The sequence below is a fragment of the Phalacrocorax aristotelis genome, chromosome 4, assembly GCF_949628215.1.
Source record: "Phalacrocorax aristotelis chromosome 4, bGulAri2.1, whole genome shotgun sequence".
Taxonomy (NCBI): Eukaryota; Metazoa; Chordata; class Aves; order Suliformes; family Phalacrocoracidae; genus Phalacrocorax; species Phalacrocorax aristotelis.
This window is the reverse complement of record NC_134279.1, coordinates 1,493,376-1,519,175: the sequence shown is the minus strand read 5'-3', so window position 1 is coordinate 1,519,175 and position 25,800 is coordinate 1,493,376. Positions and strand designations below refer to the sequence as shown.

The 25,800-nt window shown below is 42.3% G+C and overlaps 1 protein-coding gene across 7 annotated transcripts in view; it reads right to left on the bottom strand.

Moving 5' to 3' along the window:
* ANKRD17 (ankyrin repeat domain 17) overlaps positions 1–25,800 on the bottom strand; it is a 93,746-nt gene that overhangs the window by 6,513 nt on the left and 61,433 nt on the right. For 3 of the 7 annotated variants that reach the window (XM_075089948.1, XM_075089946.1, XM_075089949.1), the window contains exons 15-29: positions 24,357–25,112; positions 16,506–16,654; positions 14,695–14,806; positions 14,366–14,511; positions 12,192–12,334; positions 11,224–11,437; positions 10,395–10,570; positions 9,411–9,573; positions 8,521–8,616; positions 7,164–7,280; positions 6,126–6,297; positions 4,871–5,318; positions 4,301–4,456; positions 3,920–4,069; positions 1,749–3,397 (exon numbers count right to left, since the gene is read on the bottom strand). In XM_075089948.1, coding sequence (XP_074946049.1) covers positions 1,749–3,397; positions 3,920–4,069; positions 4,301–4,456; positions 4,871–5,318; positions 6,126–6,297; positions 7,164–7,280; positions 8,521–8,616; positions 9,411–9,573; positions 10,395–10,570; positions 11,224–11,437; positions 12,192–12,334; positions 14,366–14,511; positions 14,695–14,806; positions 16,506–16,654; positions 24,357–25,112 — 4,647 coding nt within the window. The remainder of the gene's footprint in view (positions 1–1,748; positions 3,398–3,919; positions 4,070–4,300; positions 4,457–4,870; positions 5,319–6,125; positions 6,298–7,163; positions 7,281–8,520; positions 8,617–9,410; positions 9,574–10,394; positions 10,571–11,223; positions 11,438–12,191; positions 12,335–14,365; positions 14,512–14,694; positions 14,807–16,505; positions 16,655–24,356; positions 25,113–25,800) is intronic. The other 4 variants (XM_075089947.1, XM_075089950.1, XM_075089951.1 and 1 more) reach the window with 3 other exon arrangements.

Sequence of the window (25,800 nt, the reverse complement as noted above, 5' to 3'; positions counted from 1 at the left end):
TCATTTTGGGGGGTGGGAGGGGGGGCATACTATTTTCTGGGGAGAACCCGGAGTCTTAAGCTTCCTACTCTGCAAGTCTTGACAGCATGTGGCACTTGTGCTGTGTATGTAAGTCAAGAATGATTCTTACGTTATCATGCGGGTACCCTGGTTGCAAATAAATTAAGGGAATATAATACATGTTCTGATATAACTGGATACTGGAAAAGTAACCGAGCATTTTATTAACCTGTAATTTAAATTTTGCAGGTTCAGAAAGTATGGTTTTGTACCAGGAATGGTGGAAATAGTAATGAAGAAGACTTTCTCCCTTGATTTTCCATTTTACACAATGACGTCTATATACACCATGATCAACACTGATGTGTTTTTTTCCAACCCAGGGGGTCATTTTCACTTGCTTAGGAAAATGTTCTTTTATTAAGCGCAATAGGCACCAATAAGCCAAGCTATTAAAAATACAAGAATTACTATCCCTTTAGTATTCTCCCCAGTGAAGAAAGGGGGAAACAAAATCTTAGGGTTTTAAGTTGCAAAAACTATTAAGGAAGCTTGTTACCACGCAACTGCTGTGGCACTTCCATCCTTCTCCTACTCATGAAGCACGTGACAAGAGATTTATATTTGTAGTTTCAGTTAGGAAAAAAAAAAAAGAGAGAAACTTCCCTTCACCAGTGACGCCCCCTCTGCATCATCCGTTAGCAAGATCCAACCTCTATTTTTTGACAAATTCTTCAGGCTCTCAGGGGCTACTTCCCAGTGAACTTAACATTAACACTCCCTGACTCTGTAATAGACACCTCCAACTATATCTATTATGCCTGCAGCCTTCCCAAGGAAGAACGGCTGATTTAAAAGGAGGACTGTGGTTACAGCACCGCTTTCACTCAGGAACTGACAGGCATGCTCAGGTGGCACACAGTGCACGAGCGTGTCGAAGTCAAAACACTCAGAAGCATATGTCAAGGTGACAAAATCCACAGAGAGCACCTCAAAAGCTACTCGACACCACGATATTCACAAAATAAAAAACCAACCACCTTGTTAAATCTCTCCATTCATAAACAAAACTACGAATACAACTCACAGGTCCTACTAAAACAGACACAGATGGCACAAACGGTGCATGTACTCTCTGGAAGCTACGCAACAAGTTCTGTGGCAGTCCCTTGGCCGCTGTGCAGAAGGCTAAACATCTTGCTATAAAGCTCAAGAAGTCAATGAAGTTAAGTTTTTTGATCTAATTTAGTCGTTAAGAGAACACACCTCTTATTACAACTTCAGATCAAAACACAGTCCTTTTTTATTCATCACCCTAACACTTTGAAGATGCTGTTTTATTGCGGCCCCAGTACAAGAAGCAAGTTATCATGAACTAGAAGAGTTATTAGCTGGTGGTGGGAAAGGGAGGGGGAAATAACAGTGCAGTGTTTTATTATCTTGGCAATCAGAGAAGAGTAGATTGGGAAGGCAGAAAGAATGCCTCAGCTCAACTTTTATCAAGTTCATCAGCTGCAAAGTAGTTACTAGATTTGTCAGGCAGCACTTAAAAGGAAGATGAACTCCACTTTGCTTACAGGAACGACAAAACACTGTACTACAGCACCCTTTCGTTGCAGGGCAGACAGCGATTGGCTATAAATGACCACAAAAGCTGAGGCAGAAAGTATTACGTGTTCAAAATAAAAACATGCCGCAGTTATTTTTGAAGTATATTATTAAGGCATGACAGCAAAACGCAGACTCACCTGAGGGACTTGGAGCCGGCCTCTGTAACGGTGGCCTAAAACCTGGGGCTTTGGAAGTATCAGACTGATGTAAAGGATCTGAATTTGGCAAAAACGAAGACTTTCCTGATAGCATAGATTCTGGCGTTGTCTGAGATGAAACGACGGAACCACCCCAGAAGGCATGAGCGGACGTAGGACTGTTTTCAAACAACGTACTAAAGGGCCCAAATGGTAAAGTAGCACTGAAATTGTTACCCATAGACTTGTTTGCTGGATGGGCTGGATTCTGAGAAGCACTTTGTGTACTTAAGGTAGAAGGAAGCTGCACTGAAGAAGGAACACTGTGGGGCCTTTTGATGTGATTAACATTGAGGACTGCGACAGAAGAATTTTGCACAGGAGCTGCATTCTTGTGGATGCTACCGGTTCCGTGGACAGGCGGTCTGATGGCCGGGGTTTCCATCTTAGCTGCAGGCTGAGAAGATCCCATTGATGTCTGAGACATGGGATAGGTCATCGGGGCATTTGTTGGACCTGCCACGGGAGCAGAGGAGCTTGTCGCTGCTAAATTCGGAGGCACAACCATTCGAGGATCTGGTGCGGGAACCTGAGGTTGCTGAAGAGGGGGTCTTGCCTCTTGCAGAGGAGCTCCCGGAGGCTGCTGATGAGCAGGGTGCACAGATGAGCTGCCAGTACCAGAACTGGGCTGCCTACTGCTGGTCGAGCTGCTTGTTTCCACTGCTGGCGGACTACCCACTTCTGGATCAGATGAAGGTGCACCTTTATTCGGAGAGGCGGCTGCGCAGTCAGAGGGACTGCTTCTGGAAACGCCCACGGGCTGCGCAGGAGGAGAAGGAGATGAGGGGGAAGATGCAGGGTAGTGTTCTTTGGCAGTAGGAATCGGATACGTGGCATTCGTAGGCGCCGTGCTCGTGTTACTCGCCGTAGTTGTCACCGTGGTCGTCGTGGCATTCGATGTCTTCACGACCGTGACGAAAAGCTGTCTTCTGACCGAAGGTGAACTTGGACTGCCGTTTGCAGAAGAACCAGGCACGGTAGAAGCCACCGAGCTTGTTGTAGCTGTCGGACTAGTTGTCAAAGAGCTTGCTGAATTCACCTGAGAACCGCTGCTGTTCTGACTGTTATGGCGAGGCACCATGTGAGGCTTCGGCGAGTTGGTAGCTCTTGCAGGGCTCAATGGCCTAACGGGAAACGGACCCCATGTGGACTGAGCTGGTGGGAAAGTACCTCCGAAGTGTGTCATGGGCAACCGAGGCGGACGGATTTGCTGGAACGTCTGAGCAGCAAGTAAAGCGTGTGCAAACTGCGGAGGAGGATATGCTAATGGAAGAGAAACTTGGAAACCAGGCCGCACGTTATTCACCGGGTTCTTGATGGTTTTGTGAGTGGATGCTGAAGAAATCGCAGGCACGGCGAGTGCAGAGGCCGTCTGAGATGTTGACGAAGCAGCTACGGTGGTCACTTTGATGCCCGCGAGAGAACTGTTAGCAGCTGTAGTGGTGGCAGGTGTCGACGACCCTATTTTGGAGTTTGTGGCCGAACTTTTCAAACGGTTCTTTGGAATAAGTTCATCGATTTCCTTATCTGGATCCTTAATCAGAGCATTAATCAACTGCGTGGCCTGTCTTGTCGATTCAGTGCCACCCCTATAGAAAGGAAAGGGGAAAGTGCATCTGAAGTGTTTACATACATTATAGCGAAGTACCTGCAGCACACGATCCAGCTTGTCTTCCATCATGCTAACACCAACAGAAAAATAACTCTCTATTTAAAGGCTGAGCTTAGCACGTTCTTGCCACCAGCAATTATTTAAGAAGGTCAGGTTGAAAACTCCAAATCCCAAAAAACCCCAAACGGTTAGAACATTTACTCCCCTCAATACACATACATATTTAGCCACGTCTAAACAAGTCTAAACACCAAATGCCCAAATGCTAATGGTTATGCTCCTTACGTCCCACGTCTCCTTTTGTACTAACGCCATGGCACCAATTGGCAGTTGTTCTTGGTTTCCTCACCCCATTCGTCTCCCCTGCCTGACAGAACTGACTGTCTCAAAGTCATCTTTCAAGTGACAATGAGGTCAAGCCTTCTCTTTTTCTATACAGACAAGTGTTCTACAGCAAAAAAGTCCCCACCGGAACGAGCAAACCAAGCCGCCTGCTTACCTTATCGTTATTATTCTATCTCCAGTTTTGTCCTTCTGTTTGTCAATGTCTATGTGCGCTCCCGTGCACTCACGTATCGCATTGATGTTACATCCTCCTCTGCCAATGACTCTGGAAATTACAGTGGATGGAACAGAAACCTTCTTGGATCTATACAGAAAAGAAACAGTATTAACCGCGAAACACTTCCATGGCATGAAGCTGTGGGCGGGTCAGTCAAACAATGTTATAATTCATGATTCAACTGATGTAGCAGTAATTTTGTGGTATCTACCAGGTACGCCAAGAAGGTCACTCAGTAACCCCAGAGAGAGCTACACTAGACAAAACATGCTGAAAAAGGGCATCTACAAGGAGGAGTCAGGGGAACATTTTGCTTACCTTCTCACAACTTCCTTCCACCCTTCTTCCCTTTTCTGACCGCGTTTAGGACTAGCAATAGTTAGCTTTCCATTTGGAGAAGAAAGGGGAGAAGGACCAGACTTTGTGCAAGTAGACAATGAATTACTCGTCACTTCACTCATGACTTCAGACAACCTTTAAAAGAAATTATATGCTGTCATTATGCAGTCAAAAAAAACCCCAAAAGGGAAGGATGACTTGTATTTTGCCTGTTCTCCAGCCCCGCCAACCCATTTTTCTTTTAGCACTGTTACTTAAGGGACTGTTATTAAGAAGTTGCTTGAATTGAGACGCTAACATCTCAAGGTAACTCCAGCAGTTCCCTAATTCCAGATCCACAATGACATTCCTTGCTTCAGAACCTACTACTAAGTTCAAGTTCATACTGCAGCAATGTTCATACTCCTTATACACACTAGAGCAAGGACGCACTGCCTCATCCGCTTCGGAACAACTGATTTAGGAGCACAAGTCCACAAAGACAAGGACAGTGTTCCAACGTAGGGCAACCACCACCTTAGAATGGCAGGCATGGTCACAGCAACTTACTTTATGGATGATTTGCCAGTAACTGCTTTCCTCTCATCCTTTGGACAAGTGACAAGAACCGATGGTTGCTTTTTGTTGCTCTGCATGTTAGTAACGGCTGTGGAAGAATGATTGTCACTTTTGTGGCTGCTGTTGCTATTGCTGCTTTCATCGCTACAGCTGGAAATCCTCATATTGTCACTATCACCACTTTCACTAGTACTGCTGCTCTTAGATTCCCCATTCACTTTTTCTGGTTGGCTATAGGAAATTGGGAGTTGATCATCAAATATGATCTGAACATTATCCGGGGTTACTTTGTTTTTCCTGTTTTTCCTTTTGGAGCTTGTTGTGGTGATGGTATTATTCCTCTTCCCATGGGAACCCGCTAATGTCGTCCAAGTTGCAGATATACCTATGGTGGTTGTAGTGGTAGCACTGGGAGGCTCCATTGGGACCTCCGGATCATCTGATGGAAGAGTGAAAAAACAGCACTAATTTAGCTGGCTCCAGGAACCTCGGGTGGTTTTGTTTTCCAAATCACACCTGTCCGTTCACATGACTTGTGAGTAACTCGACAAGACTCCAGGAAACATGCAGAACCCCTAACTATGCAGACATCTGTAAGACTATTAGGTATGTCATACAGTGGAGCCTCTCCCCTTGTTTACGCTACCTTACACAGAATTTTATTCTTTTCCTGGAACAAATGCAGTAGCAATTTCACAAAAGTGAAATTGAATTCAGGCATGGGGAGACAGATGCCAGCAATTAGGGGACATAAACAAGCACATGAAACAACAGAAGAAAATGGTCACGTCTTCCCTTTCTTTCAGCATATCAGAGTGAGGGAACCACCAGTGAAAACCATTTCTCAGTACAGTACATGAAACTCTTCGCCACAAGATATGGAAGAGCCACGTTTCAATGGATAATTAAAGATACATATTTGGAATTTCCATATTGCCAGCTTTTCCAGATTATCATTATTATTATTATGTTTGTAAGCTAAAAATAAAAAATTGACCTGGTTTTAAGTATTGGGACCCAGAAAAACAATAAACCACCCCAACACCATCCCTATGGTAAAGTTAACCCATAACTCTCACTGCAGCCATCACACTAATCTATGGGCTTAATAGAGAAGGTAAATGAAAGCCAAGCTCAGCAGGTCATAAAAGAGCTCAGATTCAAGTTTTGACAAGAAAAGCCATTTTTAATACTGGAAATAAAATCAAGGCTGAGTTTCAAAAGTAAGGCAAATATTTTATATCACCTTCAGCTTTTAGCTTCTCTTTCTCCTGAGCAGCTTGAAGTTCAAAATTCTCTTTGTTTTTTGCTTCTATTTCTTCTAGTTTTCGTCTTTGTTCTTCTTTTTTCTTCCTCCTTTTCTCCTTTCTTTTCTCCCTTTTGGCAGCCAGAGCCAGTCTCCTGCTTTCTTCCCTTAGCTACAAGTCAAGCACATGGAATCGTATTACAGGACACCTCATGCATTTCAAGAAATGCAAATGATTTCTATTTCCTAGGAAGCTGGACTTGCATTTTAGACTATTGTATTCACAAAGGAGAAGCTAAATTCTCTATTATCTATATTTTTATGTATTTGCTTCTTCCAAACATATTATTCACTGACATTAACAGAAGCTTAGTGTAGAAATACAAGACAGACACCATACAAACTTAAGTCGGTGATTTCCACGACACATTTTCAGGATTCTTTGTGCAACTTGGTGTAACTCAGCGGTACAGTCCAAACAACACCCACCTCCCTTTCAAAGATTAGAACATGAAATGGTTAAATGGTTTCAGCTAGTTAAAATACAAAGCGTGTGTTCATTCGACATCATATTGTACTTTGATTTCTCTATTAGATTTCTACTACAGGACTATAATTTTTAGTGACATTCTAAGTTTGGGGTTTTTTTTGGGTTTATTGTTTGTTTGGTTTTTGTTTTTTAAATTCTAAGACACAAAACAGGGTTTAGACCTAAAATCCACATCAATGTGACTGAAAAATCCCTATCTTACGCTTGACAAAAAGTTATACTCAGAAATCCTTTTTCTGGTACAATATTATTCCAGAAGAGAATAGTTTTATGGGAGTTGCTTAATCCAATTTCTCTGACTAATAGTTGAAGTGAAGTTCAAGGATTACCTGAACAACAGGGTACTCAGCTCTAGATATTCCAATTCTGGTAATCTCACATACTCCCATACTTTAATAGGTACTTTCACTGATCTTACAATTTTGAAGGAACATGAAATTGGAATTTTATCAAATAAACATTCACAGCTCCAAACTCTTTCAACTTGCCTTCTCCAAGTCCAGTTCCTCTAAAAGAATGCTTGCATTTTTGTTGGCTTCAGCAGCCTGTCTATCTTTGGCTTGAACAATTGATTCCATACACAGGTGGCACTTCTTCAGCATCTCCTAAAATGATAAAGAACATCAAACCTCTGTTTGAAAAAGCAACACTGCATGTGTTAGAACGCACCATCTCAAGCTTACACTTGTAATGATTAAGTGTTGCGTCACTCGCACAGGACTAAGGGAGAACTTCAAATTCCCTGCCAGTAAGTTCCTCTTCATGCCCAACCTTGCAAACTAATATTCCAGGCACAGGCGTGATGTGCCACCAATAACCTATGTCTCACTATGCTATAAACGGTACAAAGACAGTTCATATCCTGTGCCCATTACCAAGCCCAGAAAATGTAATGAAATAAAAGAAAAACATATCATAAAGCAAGAGGGCTTTTTTTTGGTGCTTTGTGGGGTTTGGGTGTTTGTTGGGTTTTTTGTGTGGGTTTGTTTTGGGGGTTTTTTTGGTTTTTGTTTTTTTTTTTAAGACATTTGGGAAATAGATGACAATTATAGTATTATAATAATTCTCAAACCTATATTGGCTTCATAGTGGTGAACATGTTGAAATGCACAGGGTGCCTACAGCGGTCACAGCCACTGGCAATAAAACATTAGCACCTCTTCAGCCTTAACATGCTCATCAGAACTTGACGCCCAGAAAGAAGACTGCTCAGTTGCAGCGCAGGGGATCAGTGAAGAGGTAGAAGCATTACAACCATATTTATGCACTGGTTGCTATTCTCGTTTCTCTTACTACGAAGCAGTTTTTGCCCTGTTCCTCTGGACTGAAGATGATCCAAATAAAACCGGACCCCCACAGGGAAGAGCACCAGTCCGCCTGATATGCTGTAAGAAACCACTTCATTGTCAATTATGTTTCCTATCTTCTTTCTACTACAAACTGTCTTTAAAAGATTCTCCATCTTCCTATTTAAGCTGACACACACTTAGAAGTTCATTCTGTTAGCTCTACCTCGCTGCAGAAGCTGTCGTGAATTCAGTATGAATTTGCTCAACAGGGAGGAATGCAGAGCAGAGTAAGGTAATGACTCGGAGGACACTTGAAAATAAGCACGGATAATTAATAACAACGCCTCTACTACTGCTCTGACAGCACTAAGGCGCACAACGCTGCTGTGGCCATGTGCTCCCTTCTTTGCTATGATTTTTCTGAAGAATTCCGATGGGACTCATCATTTGGCTGAAATCCGGTGTGCTAGGAAGCTAAAGAACATTCGTAAGATCGATTCTAAAGCTGAGTCACAGCACTATTCCTTCTCAAATATTTTCTTTCTTACAGTCTTACCTTATCAGTAATTGTTGCTATGTATCTCATGCATTCTGAGTCTGATGGAAACTGGTTGACTTCCTTCACTAGGTAGCGCACCACTTTCACATGACCCTGACAAAGAAATTTCAAGGACAACGTTTTCTATCAGGCCAGCTGCTTCTGGTTTGCTAAGAAGCACTTTAGTCGAAGCACCCATTGCAAAATATTTGTTTTCAACTCCTTCAAACGATGCTCTCAGCACTTAATTCTATTTTTGGAATCTTTATCACCCCCTAAACTAGCGAGGCGTATTTGTTCACATTTATGATGGAAAAGAAGGCAAGCAATTACAGTACCCATCGTCAGGTTGCCCTTACCCCAGCCATCCTTCCACATACTTCTGCCTTTTATTTTGGTAGTTTTCAAATGCCCAGCTCTGGCAACTTAACAGCTGCAGGCTTGTACAGTTATTTGTAATTTTTCAAGTACTGCAGCAGTTGAACTACACTCCCTCGCTAACAACGATTATCGCTGGAGTCCAACTGAGCTAACCTGCAATTTATTTTTTTTTTTTTTGGCCAAAGCGCTCATCCTCTCTCGCATAAGAAACCAATCCAATCCCCCCACCCCCCTTCTATCACATATTTCCCCTCTCTGCACAAATACACTGCAATTTTCACTTCTCAAGAGACCTAAATGAGAACCAGCCTCAGTGAAGTGCCTACAAAGCAAAATTCTAGTGGAATTTAACACAGATATTTTAAAGGTGACACACATACCTATTTGCAAAGATTCAGTGCCAAGTCCTAAAATTAGCTGACATATTTTTAACTATGTAGTTTGTCAGCTAAGTTCTGTTTCCAAGAACTGTGTAGGGATGATCAAGATGATACTAGCTAAGACCATAGCTGAACATCATATTCTACCTTTCGAAAGGCTGCCATAAGGGGAGTTATTTTCCTGTTATCAGCAGCATCCACGTCAGCTCCAGCCTGAACTAGCAGTTGGACAACATCTAGGTGCCCTCCATTTGCTGCCAGCCACAGCGGAGTATTCCCCTTCTTGTTACGCACGTCGATGTGAGCTCCTCTACAGAAACAAACACATTCGATCAAAACTCTGGACCAGATTTTCATGTGATCTATCAACTGGACATGCAACACAACAATAGGGTAGAATGCAGTAGCCATTCTTCCATCAAATTTATGCATTCACAGCTTCCAAAATTATACTTTTGCTTCTTCTGATGCTGTCAAGAGCCTCAACTGAGCCTAAAAACATTGTTAGTACTCTAAATCATGCTGTTAGAGAAGCTTCAGAGAGAGCTGACAAATTACTTCATTAACTCCCATCCACCCATACACTGTATTCTTCATTAGCTTACTCAGAACAACTTAAAACATTTCAAGTGCAAGCCAACAACCAGTGTGAGCACTAGGGAAACGACATATCAAAAAGCTAATCAGGAAACAATTACAATGAACACACATCGCAATCATTTTAAAAAAAAAAGAAATAATTAAGATGTATGTTTTGTGCGCTTCCTCTGTTTAAGGATTTAACGCTGCCATCTAAAATGGCTCTGCGTCATGATTATGAGTACTATACAGGTAAACTTCAAAAGAAATTGTTTTATTTGTAACATTCATGATTCCATGAGGCAGGAAAAACTGATTTAGTCCATTTAAGCAAAAGCAAGCATGCCAACACCGAACTCCCACACCAAAGAGAACTTTGATCACTTATGATCAACAGAAATACACAGTAAAGGTCGACAGACACAGAACCTTTCCCATTTCCTACCCTGTACAGTATATTGGGAAATATTGTTGTATATTGGGAAATGTTGGTCTAAGTGAGGCCATATTGGAGATGTTTTTCTTCAAGCAGCACACTTGCAAATACAGTACCTGCTAATGAGAAGCTCACAGAATTTGTAGTGCCCTTTGTCTGCAGCAATGGTTAAAGCTGTGTCTCTTGAGGAAGGTACTGGAGGAGCATTTACATCTGCACCTTTGTCCAGCAGAACCCTGCCCACTTCTGCATATCCACCAGAAGCTGCTTCCATTAACGGTGTGAGACCAGTCTAAGAGAAGCAAGCAAGAAAAATAAGCATTTAGTAGGGGGTGAGGGTGGGGGGTGTTTTGCTTGAGAGACAAGATTTATTTCAGCTTCCAGGAACGTATTTCTAGTTCTGGCAATCATTAAGTACAGAGGAAAAAGAGAACGGAATGCCATTTGTAGGACATCTCTTTTTTTTTCTTTCCCCTCAATATTCAAGCTACTTTTCTAGCGTACAGCCTTTCCTCCCACTTAAAGAGTTGGGATACTCTCAAGCACAGACATCCCCTTTCAATTGTGCACGACCACTCTGGATATAAGCAGCTGGCCCGAGGAGATTAGGCAACTGAGCATACCTAGGCCAAGATTCCAGCTCTTTCTGAATACCCTCAAACCTGCTGTTTTTATTAAGTTAATGGCTTACTATTCTTATGCTTGTAAGCACCTGAAGAGGAATTAAGGCTTCAGAAGAAACACTTACTTTTGACAAGCTGTAACCACCAAAATACTAGCCCTGAAGTGCTGCCATGGTTTTTCCTTAGAATACGTGGTTTAGTTCAGTTAACTGAACTAGGAGAAGTTTATTTGCACAAGAGGCAAGAAAATCAGATAACCACAGAGAAGCCACAACTTACAAGCATCGCTTTTTGGAGATGTATTCAGCTATTTGCTCCTTACCTTAGCTCTATGTTCCACATTAGCTTTTCTATCAAGCAGCAGGCTAACTACTTCAGTTCGCCCTTGGAAACAAGCCAGAGTCAGTGCCGTATTCCTGTTGGTTTCTATCTGGGCATTTATGTCAGAGCCCATGTCCAGCAACAGCTTGACAGCAGCAGTGTGCCCATTCATGGCTGCCAGCATTAAGGGAGAAATGCCCAATTTGCTACCAGTTCTGAAAGATAAAAAAAGAAAAACCAATGAACTCTCTACATCATAATCACGTTTCTGAAATGACTTTATCATAACTAGGAAGGCAGAGTACTTACCCAAGGCCGAAACATCAGCTACATAGCAACTATTACTGAAATTTCAAGAGGTTCTCCAAAATTGCTTTGCTTAGGACAGCATATTTCTACTTCAAGATACTATGCGCATTACCTTTTAATTGCTGTAAATTTAAAGGCATCTCCTATGAGAAGCATAACTTTTTCTTGGTCCTTCCATTCGACTTGTGCAGTGCATGGTTGAGCTATATTCTACCTCCCAATGGAGGCAAAAGCATTACACACATGCATACATGCACAGAAAGAGCTTTCGTTAAACTACACAGGGAAAACAAAGGGATAATAAACACACACCCTTTCTTCACGTAACCCAGAACTAATTTCAACCCAGCAGGCCAACCGGAGCAGAAAGCACGATTTCTATCTTGGACACAGACGACTGATAGTATGATATAGGAAAGAAGTTATTAAAATACACAAAGGGAAATGGAAGTTAAAATAGCATTAGAGAAGCACAGTCAAAACCTTACGTTTCTGACCTCAGAGTAAAGAAGCCTACTACAAATTAAACAATACATTGGTTGTGATCATATAAGAATAGTCAGATTTTGCTCCACATAGCCGTGAAGAAATCCTTGTGGAAAGGGTAATAATTCGGAACACTACAAAAACTATGAGAGAAGGGGTGAAAAGGGAACTTGCCTGGAATTTATTTCTGCCCCAGCATTTAGCAGAATCTTGATAATGTTCACGTAGCCACCAGAAGCGGCGAGGCTTAAAGGTGTGTAATCAGAAACATTCCTGTGCTCTTTGTTTGCCCCTCGAGCTAGCAGCAACTCCACCACCTGCAGTGTTTTAAGAAATAACATCTGGTTTTCTCCCAAACTTGCAAATCTACCCAGGGCAAATGTTTTGAAGCCTAAATATACCATTGACATCTTTGAACAGTAAGAAAGTCATTTTATTCGGTTGCTTCCCTACACTCCTCACCTCTGTGAACGGATAAGGCTGAAAGTACGTTCCCAAAGCCACTGTGAAACTTTCTTTAAAAATCCATCATGATCTCTCGTTCGCATGTTTAACCAGTCATACCGAATTACATTACATAGCGAGAAAAAAATCGAGACCTTTTTGTGTTTATTTCAGCCGTCCTTAAAGACTGCCAAAACCAGAGATTCAGTTTGAATACGGTATACCAAGCACTCCTTTTGTCCTTTCCCTTTCCAATGCTCCGTTCGCTATCAAGTTAAAAACTCCTCCTCAAACCAAAGCTGCAGAGCAAACAAGAAGGCAGTTGCATGCTCTTATGTTCTCTGTTTACACCGTACATTGAACGGTGTGTATATTGCTCACAGCAGTCTCATGCGAGAGCCATTACAGAAGATAACATTTGCATCCCTCGCTGATTTTTGCTGTACGTTAACAAAAACAACAAATGGTGCTTACATTATTCCTTCCTTACAGATTCATTTGCAACCCAAACAATTCACAGCCTCCCATATTCTACATGAAGGTCACATTCCGTAATGAAGTTTCTGCAGAAAACAAACTGAACTAGCAATGTAAAATCAAGATGAACACCAAGGTGAAAACCCACTGTGTCATCTCCAGTGCAACGTTTAATTTGCTCCACTTTCAGCTTTTAAAGCAGAAACCATGTTTAGATTAGACCTGCAAAACTGAAGCCGAGGGCTTTTTAATCAGAAGATTTTCCCTTGAAAGTCACAGGACGTACATACTGCCATACACAACAATTGGGGGGGGGGGGGGGGGGAGGGCATCCCGACATCATCTCTACTGCCCAAAGCTCAATGTTTTCCCATCTTCTTTCCCAAAAAACATGAAGGAAAACATGATGCATTCCTCCAAGAAATACTGTTTGAGAAACACAGCTCAAGTGAATCTCTAAGAAGGTAGGCTCAAATTCACCTTTGCTCTAAGAGGTTGCTGCCCGCAAAGGCTGCTGTGAGAGGCTTACTAAAAATCAGGCCTCTCCCTCCACCAGAGAGGACGTGATTGTCATTGCAGCTGATCCCCCAATCCCTGACATCTTCCAAGTGGCGCTAAAAACAGGCCAGAAGAGCTACAAGTTTTCAAGAAGATGACCTTTTAAATGCCACAGTATCACTGTGAAGACATCCTGAGGAACTGGGAGAGGTGTCTCCAGCCTCATTAATTCCCAGACGGCCACAGACAGAGGAAGGTGATCCCGCACCACAATACATAGTTTTCGCTGTGGCTTTTGCAATTTGAATAGTAGAAGCATTAACAAAGTTACACACTTAAGATACACAACAACCGTTAGGGGAAAAAAAAAAAATCAAAATGCAGATTTCACAATCAAGTCTCACAATACAGTATTTCACGCAATGTTCAAAAAAACCTTCCCCTACATTTCCTTTTCATCAGCCATTTGTGACACGTTTTTTGTATTTTCAGCCAGAGACACCGGAGCCATCTGCAGTACTCCAATATCCCATGGTCTATACAGAATCCATTAGAAAACCCTCTTGGCTCATATAAGGAGCTGATTCATGTCTAACTCCAGCTTCCCAACAGGAACACTCATCACATTCACTTTCCTATCTACATCTAATTACGCTGGTAAAAGCCCCATAATGAGCCACTAATTATTACAGTCATGAGGTCGTCTGCACAGCACTGGTCCAGCTTATAAAAATAGAAAAAGCCATTTATATCAGACATGCTGCAATATATAACTTAGAACATGCGAAGCTCTTCGCATCCTTTTTAAAAAACACCAACCTGAAGAAGAATGGTGGATTAAGTTACTCTAACTTCTCCAGAAGATTGCTTTAGTACACTGGCACAATATCTTATCTACACACTGCTTTTAGACTTAAGTTTTACTTCACCTCTTGTCTCCCTCCTGAACAAGCCAAGGACAAGGGAGTGTCCTTGGTTCTCTCAGACTGGGCTTCAATATCAGCTCCGTTATCCAGTAAGATTTCAACAACACCCACGTGGCCAGCTGTAGCAGCCAAAATAAGCGGAGTAAACCCTGCAATGAAAAAAGATGTTTGAAAAGTCCATGTTCACAGCTTAAGTTTAAGCAACCTAAGTTAAACCACCAGAAAAACGTGCTGAAAAACTTCGCATAAAGACTAGGCCTGTTGTGCACTTATTTAGTGGGATACACTGGAAAACCACAGAGGGTCTGTAACTGCCGTAGCAAGATACCTACCTTTCTTGTCCCTGTGTTCAATATTAGCTCCTCTCTCCAGCAGTGTTTGTACTAGTTCTTCGTGGCCACCGGCACAAGCAAGTGTCAATGCCGTGTCATGATTACTTTCAGTCTAGAAGAAACAGACATCATATACGCAACAAGATAAATATTTCCTTTTTCATGTACAGCCCCTGTTATATTGCAGAGTAGCCCAAGTACAACTGTATCTAAGAGAACAAAAAGCTCTACATGCATCAGACACGTCTACCCATTACCTCACCGTTATCGTTTTTGTTCAAGTTCATAACAGGAGTGTACTTCAAGTCTGCTCTGTTGAGTGATTTCAGAAAAGCTCCTGAGAAGAACTGAGATTCTTCAGAACCAAGTTTTCATCAGTGCTTTGCTAACTACATCAACTTCTTTTCCACTGCTTGACTGTGACCTTTAGATGGTATAATGAAGGTAAGAATTCTGTCTTTAACTCTTACCCCTCAAGTTAAACCAAAGGAGGGAGAGCTCCCAATCCCACCACTACCATTGCTGACGCCTCTGAAGAGCAGCCATCAGCTACAGTGAGTCCACGAAACACAATAATTGAAAAGCGCAAAAAACCTGAAAATATACAGAAGTCTTTGAGCTTATGCTCTGCTTTTAAGTTTTCTCCCTTTAGAGCACTCATACTGTGTCCAAGTGAATGTTTCTAGAGCCCTTATCAACCTTGATTCTGCCTATTAAAACACTTGCAACGAAACAACGTGCATTTTATTTCTCAGTATTGCCACGGTCCATGTAAATGAACACCATCCTGTTTGAAAGAGCAACTGAGAAACTCAGAGGATTACTGGCACTGCTAGTTACAGCATAGGGACTGCCTAAAATGACATCTCTCTCTCCTTCAACAAACACCAGAACAACAAAACCACTCAAAACCCAAACACACACATGCATACCTTAGCTACTATGAGAACCTCATTTTACTTTATCATGACCCAGGGTAGCTGGCAACTTCTCCTAATTTTGACTCCTAACTGGTGCCTACCAGCTAACGAGGCCGGTCAGGCTATTGTGAGAGCTTCCCAACACGGTCACAGCAGAACCCAAGCCCAGCACCACGAGAGGCTGAAGTCGCCGAGACCGGTTTTCCAGAGGTTTCTCTCCTTTTCTCCACAACAATTTCATGCCCTTCCCTCTTCTCCACACTGCCCACATCTTAGCCACGTTATGTATAGTCCAGAACTACGCATGTACGTATGCTAGTTAGTAAACGCATGGTTTTTTGACGGCCAGCTAGGTGCAAGAGTCAACATTAAGTAGCCCTTTTAAAAATCACTTTCAGTAAAGAAATGCCTTTTCTTCACCAGAAGTGAGAGCTTGAATTATTCTCTCTTGTTAAAAAATTTACATAAATTATTAGTTTCAATACCTCCATACTTCTGTCAAGCTGGGTGATCATCGGCCAACAACTGCAAGCACAACCGGAAAAAACAGCATGCAACATTTTAAGGCTTATTTTTGCCTGAGGATATTAAGGCCAAAAAAATATTTCTGTCAGAAGACAGCTTTGCTGCCTCTCATAATCACTCCGATGTGAAAGAAATAAGAAATACAAGTGTTTAGTGATTCAAAGACTTCTCTTTTTCTAGCAAGAGCACAGAGGAAAGTCGGTTGCAGCTCTCTGGGGAGTTGTACAGGCTTTCTAAAAGCAGCAAATCAAGTCTGTAGAACCCAATTCATTATCCAACAGAGTCATTTACTATCACTGAATTATTCAGGACGTGGAAGCAAAACAGCCTCACGCATCTGTGCCGCAGTGGCATTTGCAGGCTTACCTGTGCATCGATATCTATAGCTGGGTAGATTGGTAGCATGGCTGAAGGAGAAATGATAGGACTCGGAGTTGGCGTCTGAGGTTGGGAGACAGAAGTTGCAATGCTGTGGGTAGGAGTGTTTGACATTGCAGATGCTCTTCCACTCACTGCTGTTGAACAGAATAATTACACTTAGTAAAAGAAAAACACTTCAAATATTTAACATGACAATAAATGGACAGTGGGAAAGAACTCCCACCGACAGACAGAACTCCCTAAAAACTTTGTTTTCCACAAATACATATTTTCGATCCAGTTAACCCAAGCTTTGAACCTTTAACTCTTTGAATTTATCAACTACGAAAAAGGTTAACTGTATTAGATCCAAGAAATAGGTAAGTATCAGACTGGCATGTTTTCTACAAGCCCACCACAAAATAATTTATTTTTTAAAAAAAAAACAAACCAAAGATCTTTCCCACAAGAGGTCAGCCGTTACTTGGACCAGGAGTTCCATACCTTTAGAAGCAGGACTGCAGAACATGTCCCATCAATGGGTATCCATGCAATTTCTCTTAAAACAGTTTAAATATTCTCACATAGAAGTCTGTCCAACTACTAACCCCCACCACCCCGGCCCCCATCAACGTAACAAAAAAGCGACAGCGCTAGTGCCAGGATGCTCACATGGCAGAATTTGCTGAAACCAGAGGCGTGGAAGCTTCTTAACAGCCATTTTGCAGAAACTTTTATCAAGGTTGTTAGGATAAGCAAAAGGTAATACCATTTTACAGTTGACGACAGTATATCAACATGACACAAAATAGCACCGACTGCCACCCTTCCCTGAAATTAATTTCACACCTCTAATGTTTAGAAGTACAGAGTAAATTTGAATCTAAAACAGCCTTTAGGGAAAAAAACTCCCATTTTACTACTTTTTGCTTTTTTTCTTAAAAGAACCCAATGTTTTTCTCCCTGACTTTTTTCTGTTATTTCTATAGGTCTTTATCAGGTGTCATCCAGCAAAGGATAAAGTAAAGTACGCTTCTCCTGTCAGGTTGGCAAAAGCTCACCTTTAACTGCCAAGTGAAAGAAATGCAGTTTCCACGTATTGCCAGTGTTCATCTAGTGCACACTACGAGGAACAACCTCACGGAACACCAAAATAGTGCCCCTTTATCCCCAGCTTCTCAAGTCCTGTTCATTTTTCTAACAGGTTTAAGTCAACCATGTCCCTAACTGCAAATCCTTGAGAATTAGCTCCTAACTACACTTAATTGGAAGTGGGAAGTTTTTCTACAGGTGCTACTAAAATTGTATCCTAACATGCCTCCCTCCTCTGTGTACTCCCTCCTCTGCAAGGCAGCTATGTCTTTTGTCCATTCCTGATTTGATTTCTGGATTTCCTATACCAAATCCCAGCAAAGAAGCGATTCAATGTCACTGAAAGAAACAAAGGACCCCAACTTATAACATAGAAAGTATATTTAAGAGTAAATCACGACTCAAAACTCCCCTATCTTTATTTTAGAGTACCTTTTGAAAACTCTTTTCATCTTACGAGACAAATCATACTAGGTATGGATTAAAACAAACATACCGAAGCTAAGCCAAAATATTCTACATAAAGTCAAAACTACGGCCTAAGGGAGTTCTGTACAGAGAACTAACCAAAGATCGTAGTGAACTATCGTTCAGTGGAGCATCTAATTTCAATTCACCTCATTCCTTATTCTGACTGTAAATTAGAGATATAACCTAAAATGCAACTTCACTTTGGTTTCACACAGAAGGTTAAGAAGTTGTCAGTTTCAGCTCCTGCTCCCCTCTTCACATACACCCTCATAACAAGCTATTTTGAGAAACGAGCATGTTTACCTTCTTTAATTTCAAAAAGCAAGTTGAAGTAGTATAAAACAGTAATGGAGTTACAAAGGATCATGATTCTTGACTCTCACCTCAGGTCCAAAAGAACCCGATAAGGATGATAAAATGGTGGAAACTAACCAAATATGCTGTACTTGGATGATATAAAGCACGATCATCAAACAATCCACAGGTGAATAAAGTTAACCCTGCTACAGTAGCGTACGTATTTTCAACAGTTGCTAAGAATTACTGCTGTAGTCCCAGTATGGGGCCTGGGGAGCATCTGCTGCATTACAGGAGGCACTTATTAAACTTCTTAGACTTCAAAACAAAACAGTAAAATCAAGGTAGTTAGGAAGGTCTCAAGTCAGGTACAGTCTATTTTTTATATCGGGGGGGGGGGGGGGACGGGGGACGGGGGACAAAAACCAACCAAACAAAAGAGAGACATGTTTAAAAGCCAACATCCCTCTTTCCACAAAGAAGAAAACATTTATTGTACAACCCATATAGAAATATTTTAGTGCATGCTAATAGAGGAGAAGATGCACATTGACTTACAGTCCTCATATGAAATATTTCATGTATGCTTCGGCAATGATTCATGGACAGATAATAGTACATAACCCTACAGCACATTTCACTGAGACAAGACATTGGTATTAACTTTGATTATATTTATTTCAACATCACCTGTGCAGAGTTCAAATTTGTAACTAGCATGCCAAGGGCAGTGAACAGAACCTTTATGGTGTCCAAACAAAAATACTAACAGTTTTCAATAAGCCAAAAGGTTTTCACAACAGTCTTGAGCAGTGAAAAGAGTAACCAACTAGCTTGGATCATCAAATCTAAACGCACTGACAGTCAGAGGTTTACCCTTCCCCTCTGCCCCTCCACCTACTCAGTGGCAAAATTTAACTAGAAGTCTGCATTTGAACATATAACCACCATTATCTCATGCTTGGGATAACAAGTCTTCAAAGCTAGTTCACTATTAGAATATTTTAATATATACAAGCCCTGGTACAGGAGCAGCTACCAGTATTAAGTCATGTCACGAAACCAGGTCAAGCTTCTTTGGCAGAACACATCACCCCAAGCACCACTTGACTACTCCAGTCAAAGTCTCTTACATTTGTTTGGATATTAGACAACCAGTTTTGTCCTGACTGACATTAGACGCATAGCTGCTCTTCATATGGATTTCCTTCTGGGCATCTCAACTTTCTCTTGGCTAAATTAGTAGTATTACACCCTCACAGCTGCCGCCTCCTCCCCCACGCCAACAGCCTCACCATCCAGAGAAGCATTTGCCTTCTAACGCAGCCCCAGTATCAGGGGAGGAAAGAAAGCAGCCAAGCTGACAAATTAACCCAAAAACTAACACAAGATACTTAAATTTCAACTGACAGGATTTTTTCCTCACTGGTCTACCTGTCCTAAATCAAAACATGTCTGGGGAGAAGCCTGACACTTTGAAAAGGAACGTGGGGTGGTTTGCGCTGTTCAAGTTCGCTGTCTTCTTCAATACTTTGTATTTTCACAAAGTGCAAGATGTCATAGAAACTAAACACCTTTATAATCCCATTTGATCTTTATGTCCACCATTAAGTTTCTAACTAGTGTCGTCTGACTGCGGGCACAGCATGGTTCTTACGCATGTATTCCTTATCTCCTGTAACGTCAACAGTACACGTATAAAAGAACTGGATCACATCGAGTTGCAATACGCCAAGATGAGGGACTGAAAACAAAAGCACATTACAAGAAATATATTAGATACCTCAGCTTTTTCCAACTTGTTTCAAGCCAACTCAACAGGCTCATTCCATGTCAGTTTCTTCTCCTCTGCCCCCAATTTCTCAGTGGTATCTGCAAGTTACTAAAAGCTGTCTTCCTGCCACACATGCTTAAAATCAAAACAGAACACTTCAGATGCATAACGTGCCTTGATTTAAGGAGTCAAAGTTATGTTCTGAATTCAAATACAAACACACATCATTGCTTCTGTGCACTAACAGCTCCGTGGGTGAAGCCTGAAAACCACACCACACCTGTAAGACTGAACAATTATTAATTATAGTTTGGAAGGTGGACTATGACAGGTTCAGTCCCACACAAAACCAGCTGCCTAGCAACAGATGGAAGTCTCATAATATTCCAAGGACAAGGGCCTGAATGCATTTACCATCCATTTGCACTATCAGCGTAACCATCACCAGCAAGCGTTTGTCGTTACACCAGTGCAGAAATGCTTGTGTCCTCAGTTTTCTGCAGCGCCCGCACGGGTCGCAAGTGGGACGGAACCTCCTGATTTTGCTCTGACACTGGCTCCCTACAGTTATTTCTTCAGTACGGAGTTTATGCGAAGAACTCGGAGTCAATGCATATTCTTTCTGACGTATTAATTTAGACAGTTACAATTTCAACTGACTCATCCTACAAGGTAGCTTCCAGGATTTAATCTTACCAAGCGCTTCAAGATCCCTGAAGTTCTTTGTGAAGCTCTGTTACTGGACATAATCCTTTGAATAGTTATTACATGAAAACAAGTTTGCTATTAAAAGCAGGGATATATTTTTTCTTTACATCCTTAACACACCATTTAACATAAACAACGGCTTCATTCAAGAGTTACCAACTAACCCTAAAATACTTCCATTCACTAACCTCACAGCAAGCAAAAACTCGTCCAAATTCGCAAACTGAAGAGCGAACCTTTTGCTTGTCATCAATTCCAGCAGGATCAGAAAGGAGCCCCAAGTTAAATCTCAAAGTTTACTTACTACTTTTTCAACTGATCCTATTTCTTTCTTTAAAAAAAAAAAATAAACAAACCCACAAGAAAAAAAACACCTAACCCCCAAAACAAACAAAAAACCAAACTAAACCAAAACCCTAAACCCCTTAACTGGGTACATTCTCTCACTGTATTTCCAGGCAAATTGTGTAGAGCTCAAGTAACACCGATTTGCTTCTCTAATAGCAAGGAAGCCTACTTTTAAGTCCCCTAGTTGATTCAGCAATGACGCTTGACACCTTTTCAGCTAAACCCATGTCTCACACTCTCCTCTGACAGATACCAGCATCTGCACACCTGGCCTTGTTTTAAACAAGTACTTAAAATGGGAAAATTCAACTCATTGTTTGCAACTAATTAAGCACAGAGATAACATCAGATAAAGTTTGCAGAGGCAAGGCGAAGCCATTTTTGTAACCCGTGCTGCAAGCCACAGCCATCTCTGTTATGGAAGTGAAGGCACCTCCAGAACAGAGGTTTAAATCCATGGGGATTCTCCAGAGGGTTCCTATTAGAGCAACACACAAAGCTACTGATAAAATATTTAGCTGCTGCTTAAGTGTTTTGTGTTACTTTGAACCCACTTCACCTCCGCACTAAAGTATGAGGTGTGGATTCAAGCTGGCATTTAAATCGTATCCTCAAGCCGGCATCTGCTCTCGCGTAAAAGAAACCCCTAAAATTAGCGACTTCACAGAAGGGCAAAGATGGAGTTGCATCTGTACAGCTTTTAACAGACTTGCCACAAATGCCTTACAGAGCACAACTTGCTGGCGGATGAAGGGATTGAGAGCAGCCCTGCGGAGGAGGATTTGGGGTTACTAGTGGATGAAAAGCTGGACATGAGCTGGCGACGTGCACTGCTGGATGGCCAGTGCAGAAGGCCAACCGTATCCCGGGCCGCGGCAGAAGATGCGCGGGCAGCAGGGCGAGGGAGGGGATTCTGCCCCTCTGCTCCGCTCGTTTGAGATGCCACCTGCAGTGCTGAGTCCAGCTCTGGGACCCCCAGCATAGGACATGGACCTGTTGGAGTCCAGAGGAGGGCCACGAACACGATCCGAGGGCTGGAGCACCTGTTGTACAAGGACAGGCTGGGAGACCGGCGGTTGTTCAGCTAGAGATGAGAAGGCTCAAGGGAGACCTTACTGCAGCCTTCCAGTACTTAAAGGGGGCTTATAAGAAAGATGGGGGCAAACTTTTTAGCAGGGCCTGTTGTGACAGGACAAGGGGTGATAGTTTTAAACTAAAGGAGGGGAGATTTACACTTGATATAAGGAAAAAGTTTCTTTACAATGAGGGTGGTGAAACGCTGGCCCAGCCTGCCCGGTGAGGTGGTTGATGCCCCATCCCTGGAAACATTCAAGGCCAGGCTGGACGGGGCTCTGGGCAACCTGGTCTAGTTGAAGCTGTCCCTGCTCACTGCAGGGGGTTGGACTAGATGGCCTAAAATGGTCCCTTCCAACCCAAGCTATTCCAGGATTCTATGAATTTAGACCTCGTTCCCAATTGCACGTGTGAATGCACATACTCGGAACTGGGACTAAGTAGTGCAAAAACATTCGCTCAAATGCACATCAGAAATACCTGACCTTTCCAAAAAGGCACGTGTGAGCATTTGGCTGTGTGGCAGATGACCTAAAATTGTAGCTTCTCAAGATGTTATATGCAGTTAAACACGTAACACATGCCCCAACTCAACTTTAAGTTTTATTTAAATACAAATAAAGTCCATTGCACAGATTCTTCGTAAGAACTGTCATTATTCCATCTCTCGAACTGAGTAGCTGGTATTGTTACGCATCCCAGCAGCTCCGCATGAGAGCCATCTTCACTATCAATGCATGATGGATGTAGTTTTATCTGGTTTTTTATGCATGCAGTTTTTTTAATCCACTGACAGCTTCCCATCTGTATGTCTAGGCTTCAATTCTAACACCAGACTTTCAGAAAAGAAAAGTTCTGTAGATCCTGGAAGTTTCAGTAATCTTTAACGAGGCTTTGCCTGAACATCAGGTTACTCATTAGGTGCCTAATTTGTACAGCGTTGTTCCAAGTATTTCGAACAATCACCACCTGGTATTTTTAACCACTACCTTATCTTCTGTTCGCTCTGCACCATTATTGTACTCCAATAACTCTTGCAATATACGCAGGACCAGCTCCACACCTCTGCACCTCTGGGTTAAAATGTTCCTGGAGACCTGCCTTTCCTCCAGCACATGCCCCTCGCCCTAACATGCTTTACAAAGCAGACTTGTCAAAGTAGACAGCACTTTTCAAAAAGTGAAATGTCACCAGCTTAACCAAGAGCACCTCAGCAAATTTTCATCAAGTGACATGGTTTTTTTTTAACACTACGTCCTAACAGTTCATCTGTATTTGGCTAAGTAGTCAACATGAGTATTTCAGTGACTACTTTAACACGGAAAAGGGATTAAGCGCAACTGAAGCGGGTGTGAAGGAAAGCAACACTAACATCTCCCACTTCCTACGCTATTTAAAACCTGTTTCATTCCTTTATTTTACTACTTAAGGCCTAAAGCGCTGACATTTCTGGATAACAAATTCTCCAAAGCTATTAAGCAGCATTTGGTACGGCTAAATTTGTTTTTCGTTGGCAAAACAGCCATTTTTATCAATAGACATTTTTTAAAGTCACAGGATTATCATCTTTTTTTCCAGACAGAAGTAAAACTTCAAAAAGGTAGACTATTCAAGGCCAACTAGAGCAGCTTAAATTCAAAAGGCAAGCCTAAAGGTTTCTTACATATTATAGGCTTGCTGTGGTGCTACAGTTGCTCACAGCCTGTTCTGGGTGCTCCAAGTCAGTTCTCGGTTAGCTAGTCCAAAGTTCTAGCCAGTATCATCAAGATGACATTCCTGTGCTACAAGAGGCCGGAACAGAGCTGTAAGGCCCTAGCGTGTCCCCCCCCAGACAATTAGTTAAAGATGCCACTTCTGACATACCAACCTGACAAACAAGCACCAGTTAGCTCAACAAAAGGAAAGGCAACCCTGCAAATTGAAAAGTTAAAACTATTTTCCCAACTCCTCAAGACAGGGATCAGTAGGCTAGGGGTACTTGCTGTAGAGCTAGCGGGAATACACAAACACACACACACGCACATATAAAGAAGTGGACATACCCTCAGCTGGTCAAGCAAATATTATACCTGCTCATAACAATATAAACCCACCTGCCATGATGTCATCCAGCGTGTCATTGAGCGTCTGAGCAGGGCTGGCTACCATTAACCCTTGCTGTGTTTCTGTCAGTATTCCTTGCCCCAGCCCTGCTAGTTGTGCTTGGCCCAATACTGGCTGTCCAACTATAACACCTTGCAGTTCTGTAAGATTTGCGATGGACCCTGGAGGTAAGGAACCTGCTGCCAGAGGCAAAGCTTGTGGCATCGCCAGAGGCTGAATTGGTGCAAAACCCGTCTGCGCAGCAGCTTGCTGAGGATCATCTTTAAGCAAGATGGGGTCCACTTGCTGTAATCGTGCATAGTCTCCCTCTGAGAGTTGTTCTCCTACCCCAACAGGAGTCAGTAGTCCCAGATGCTGGCAAGACTGTTGCTGCTGCTGCTGCTGGAGCTGAATTCTTTGCGCTTTCACCTCTAGATATTGCTTTTTTAGCTGCTGCTGAGTTTTCAGCTGTAACTCTCGCTCCACTTTCTGCAGTTCCTCCAAAATCTTTTGTTTCTTCTGAATTTGTTCCTCTCTCGTTTTGTTCAGCTCCTCAATCTTCTCTTTGGTGAGCTGGTCAGCGTGTGCCAATTCCAGGGACTGCAGCTGAGCGTTCTTCTCTATGGCTTCTTTTATCCTCTGCTCCAGCTCTGTCAACTTGCCCTGAGCCTCTTCTACAATGCTCTCTGGAGACTGATTGGTGATGTAACCCTGTACATCCTGGTTGTTTGCTGGCAAATGACTGCTGGACTTTTGTTTAGAAGCAGCTGTGTGAAAAAGAAACCCCCTCAGAACCAATGGAAGTGCATATGAATGGCATCCTCATTATAGAGCTACTGTTGGGATGCTAAATGGCCGGTTATGCACCAAAACACAGCACCCACAGAAGGTCAGCGTGTACTGTAAGGCCCTCAAAGAAAACCGTATCTGTCGCTAGCAATTTTAATACAGCAGTCAGATTGCAATTTAACAGTACAGATTACTGCGCAAACATTCCAAATACCCCTGCGCTGCGTTGACATATTTACTCCTATAATTGTTTTGCTTTTGCCAAATGAAGCCATTGTCTCAAGAGCCGCTGTTACCAAGTGGTGCTACAAGATACATGGAAACAAAAAGGAAGGGTCTCTTTACTTGATGTTTTGCGTCTGGTATCGTGTTAAGACACAATCATATGGTTTCAGCCCTGAAAGCACAGCAAAGGTGATGCAAAAACATCTCGAGGGACAGGTGACTTGCTCTAGGCCACCAGTTTTGTGAAAAACTCGGTTCATTTTAGGAAGCGCTACACTCTCTAGGACTACTGAACCCTTTCACTACAGGTATCCAGCTTTGCTCAGTTGACAAACAGCGTTAGAACCCAGGATAGTCATTTATATTTAACGTGATCTAACAGGGTATGTTTAGCCACTACATTTTATCCATAGCAGAGATGATTTTGCCTCTGTCAAAACT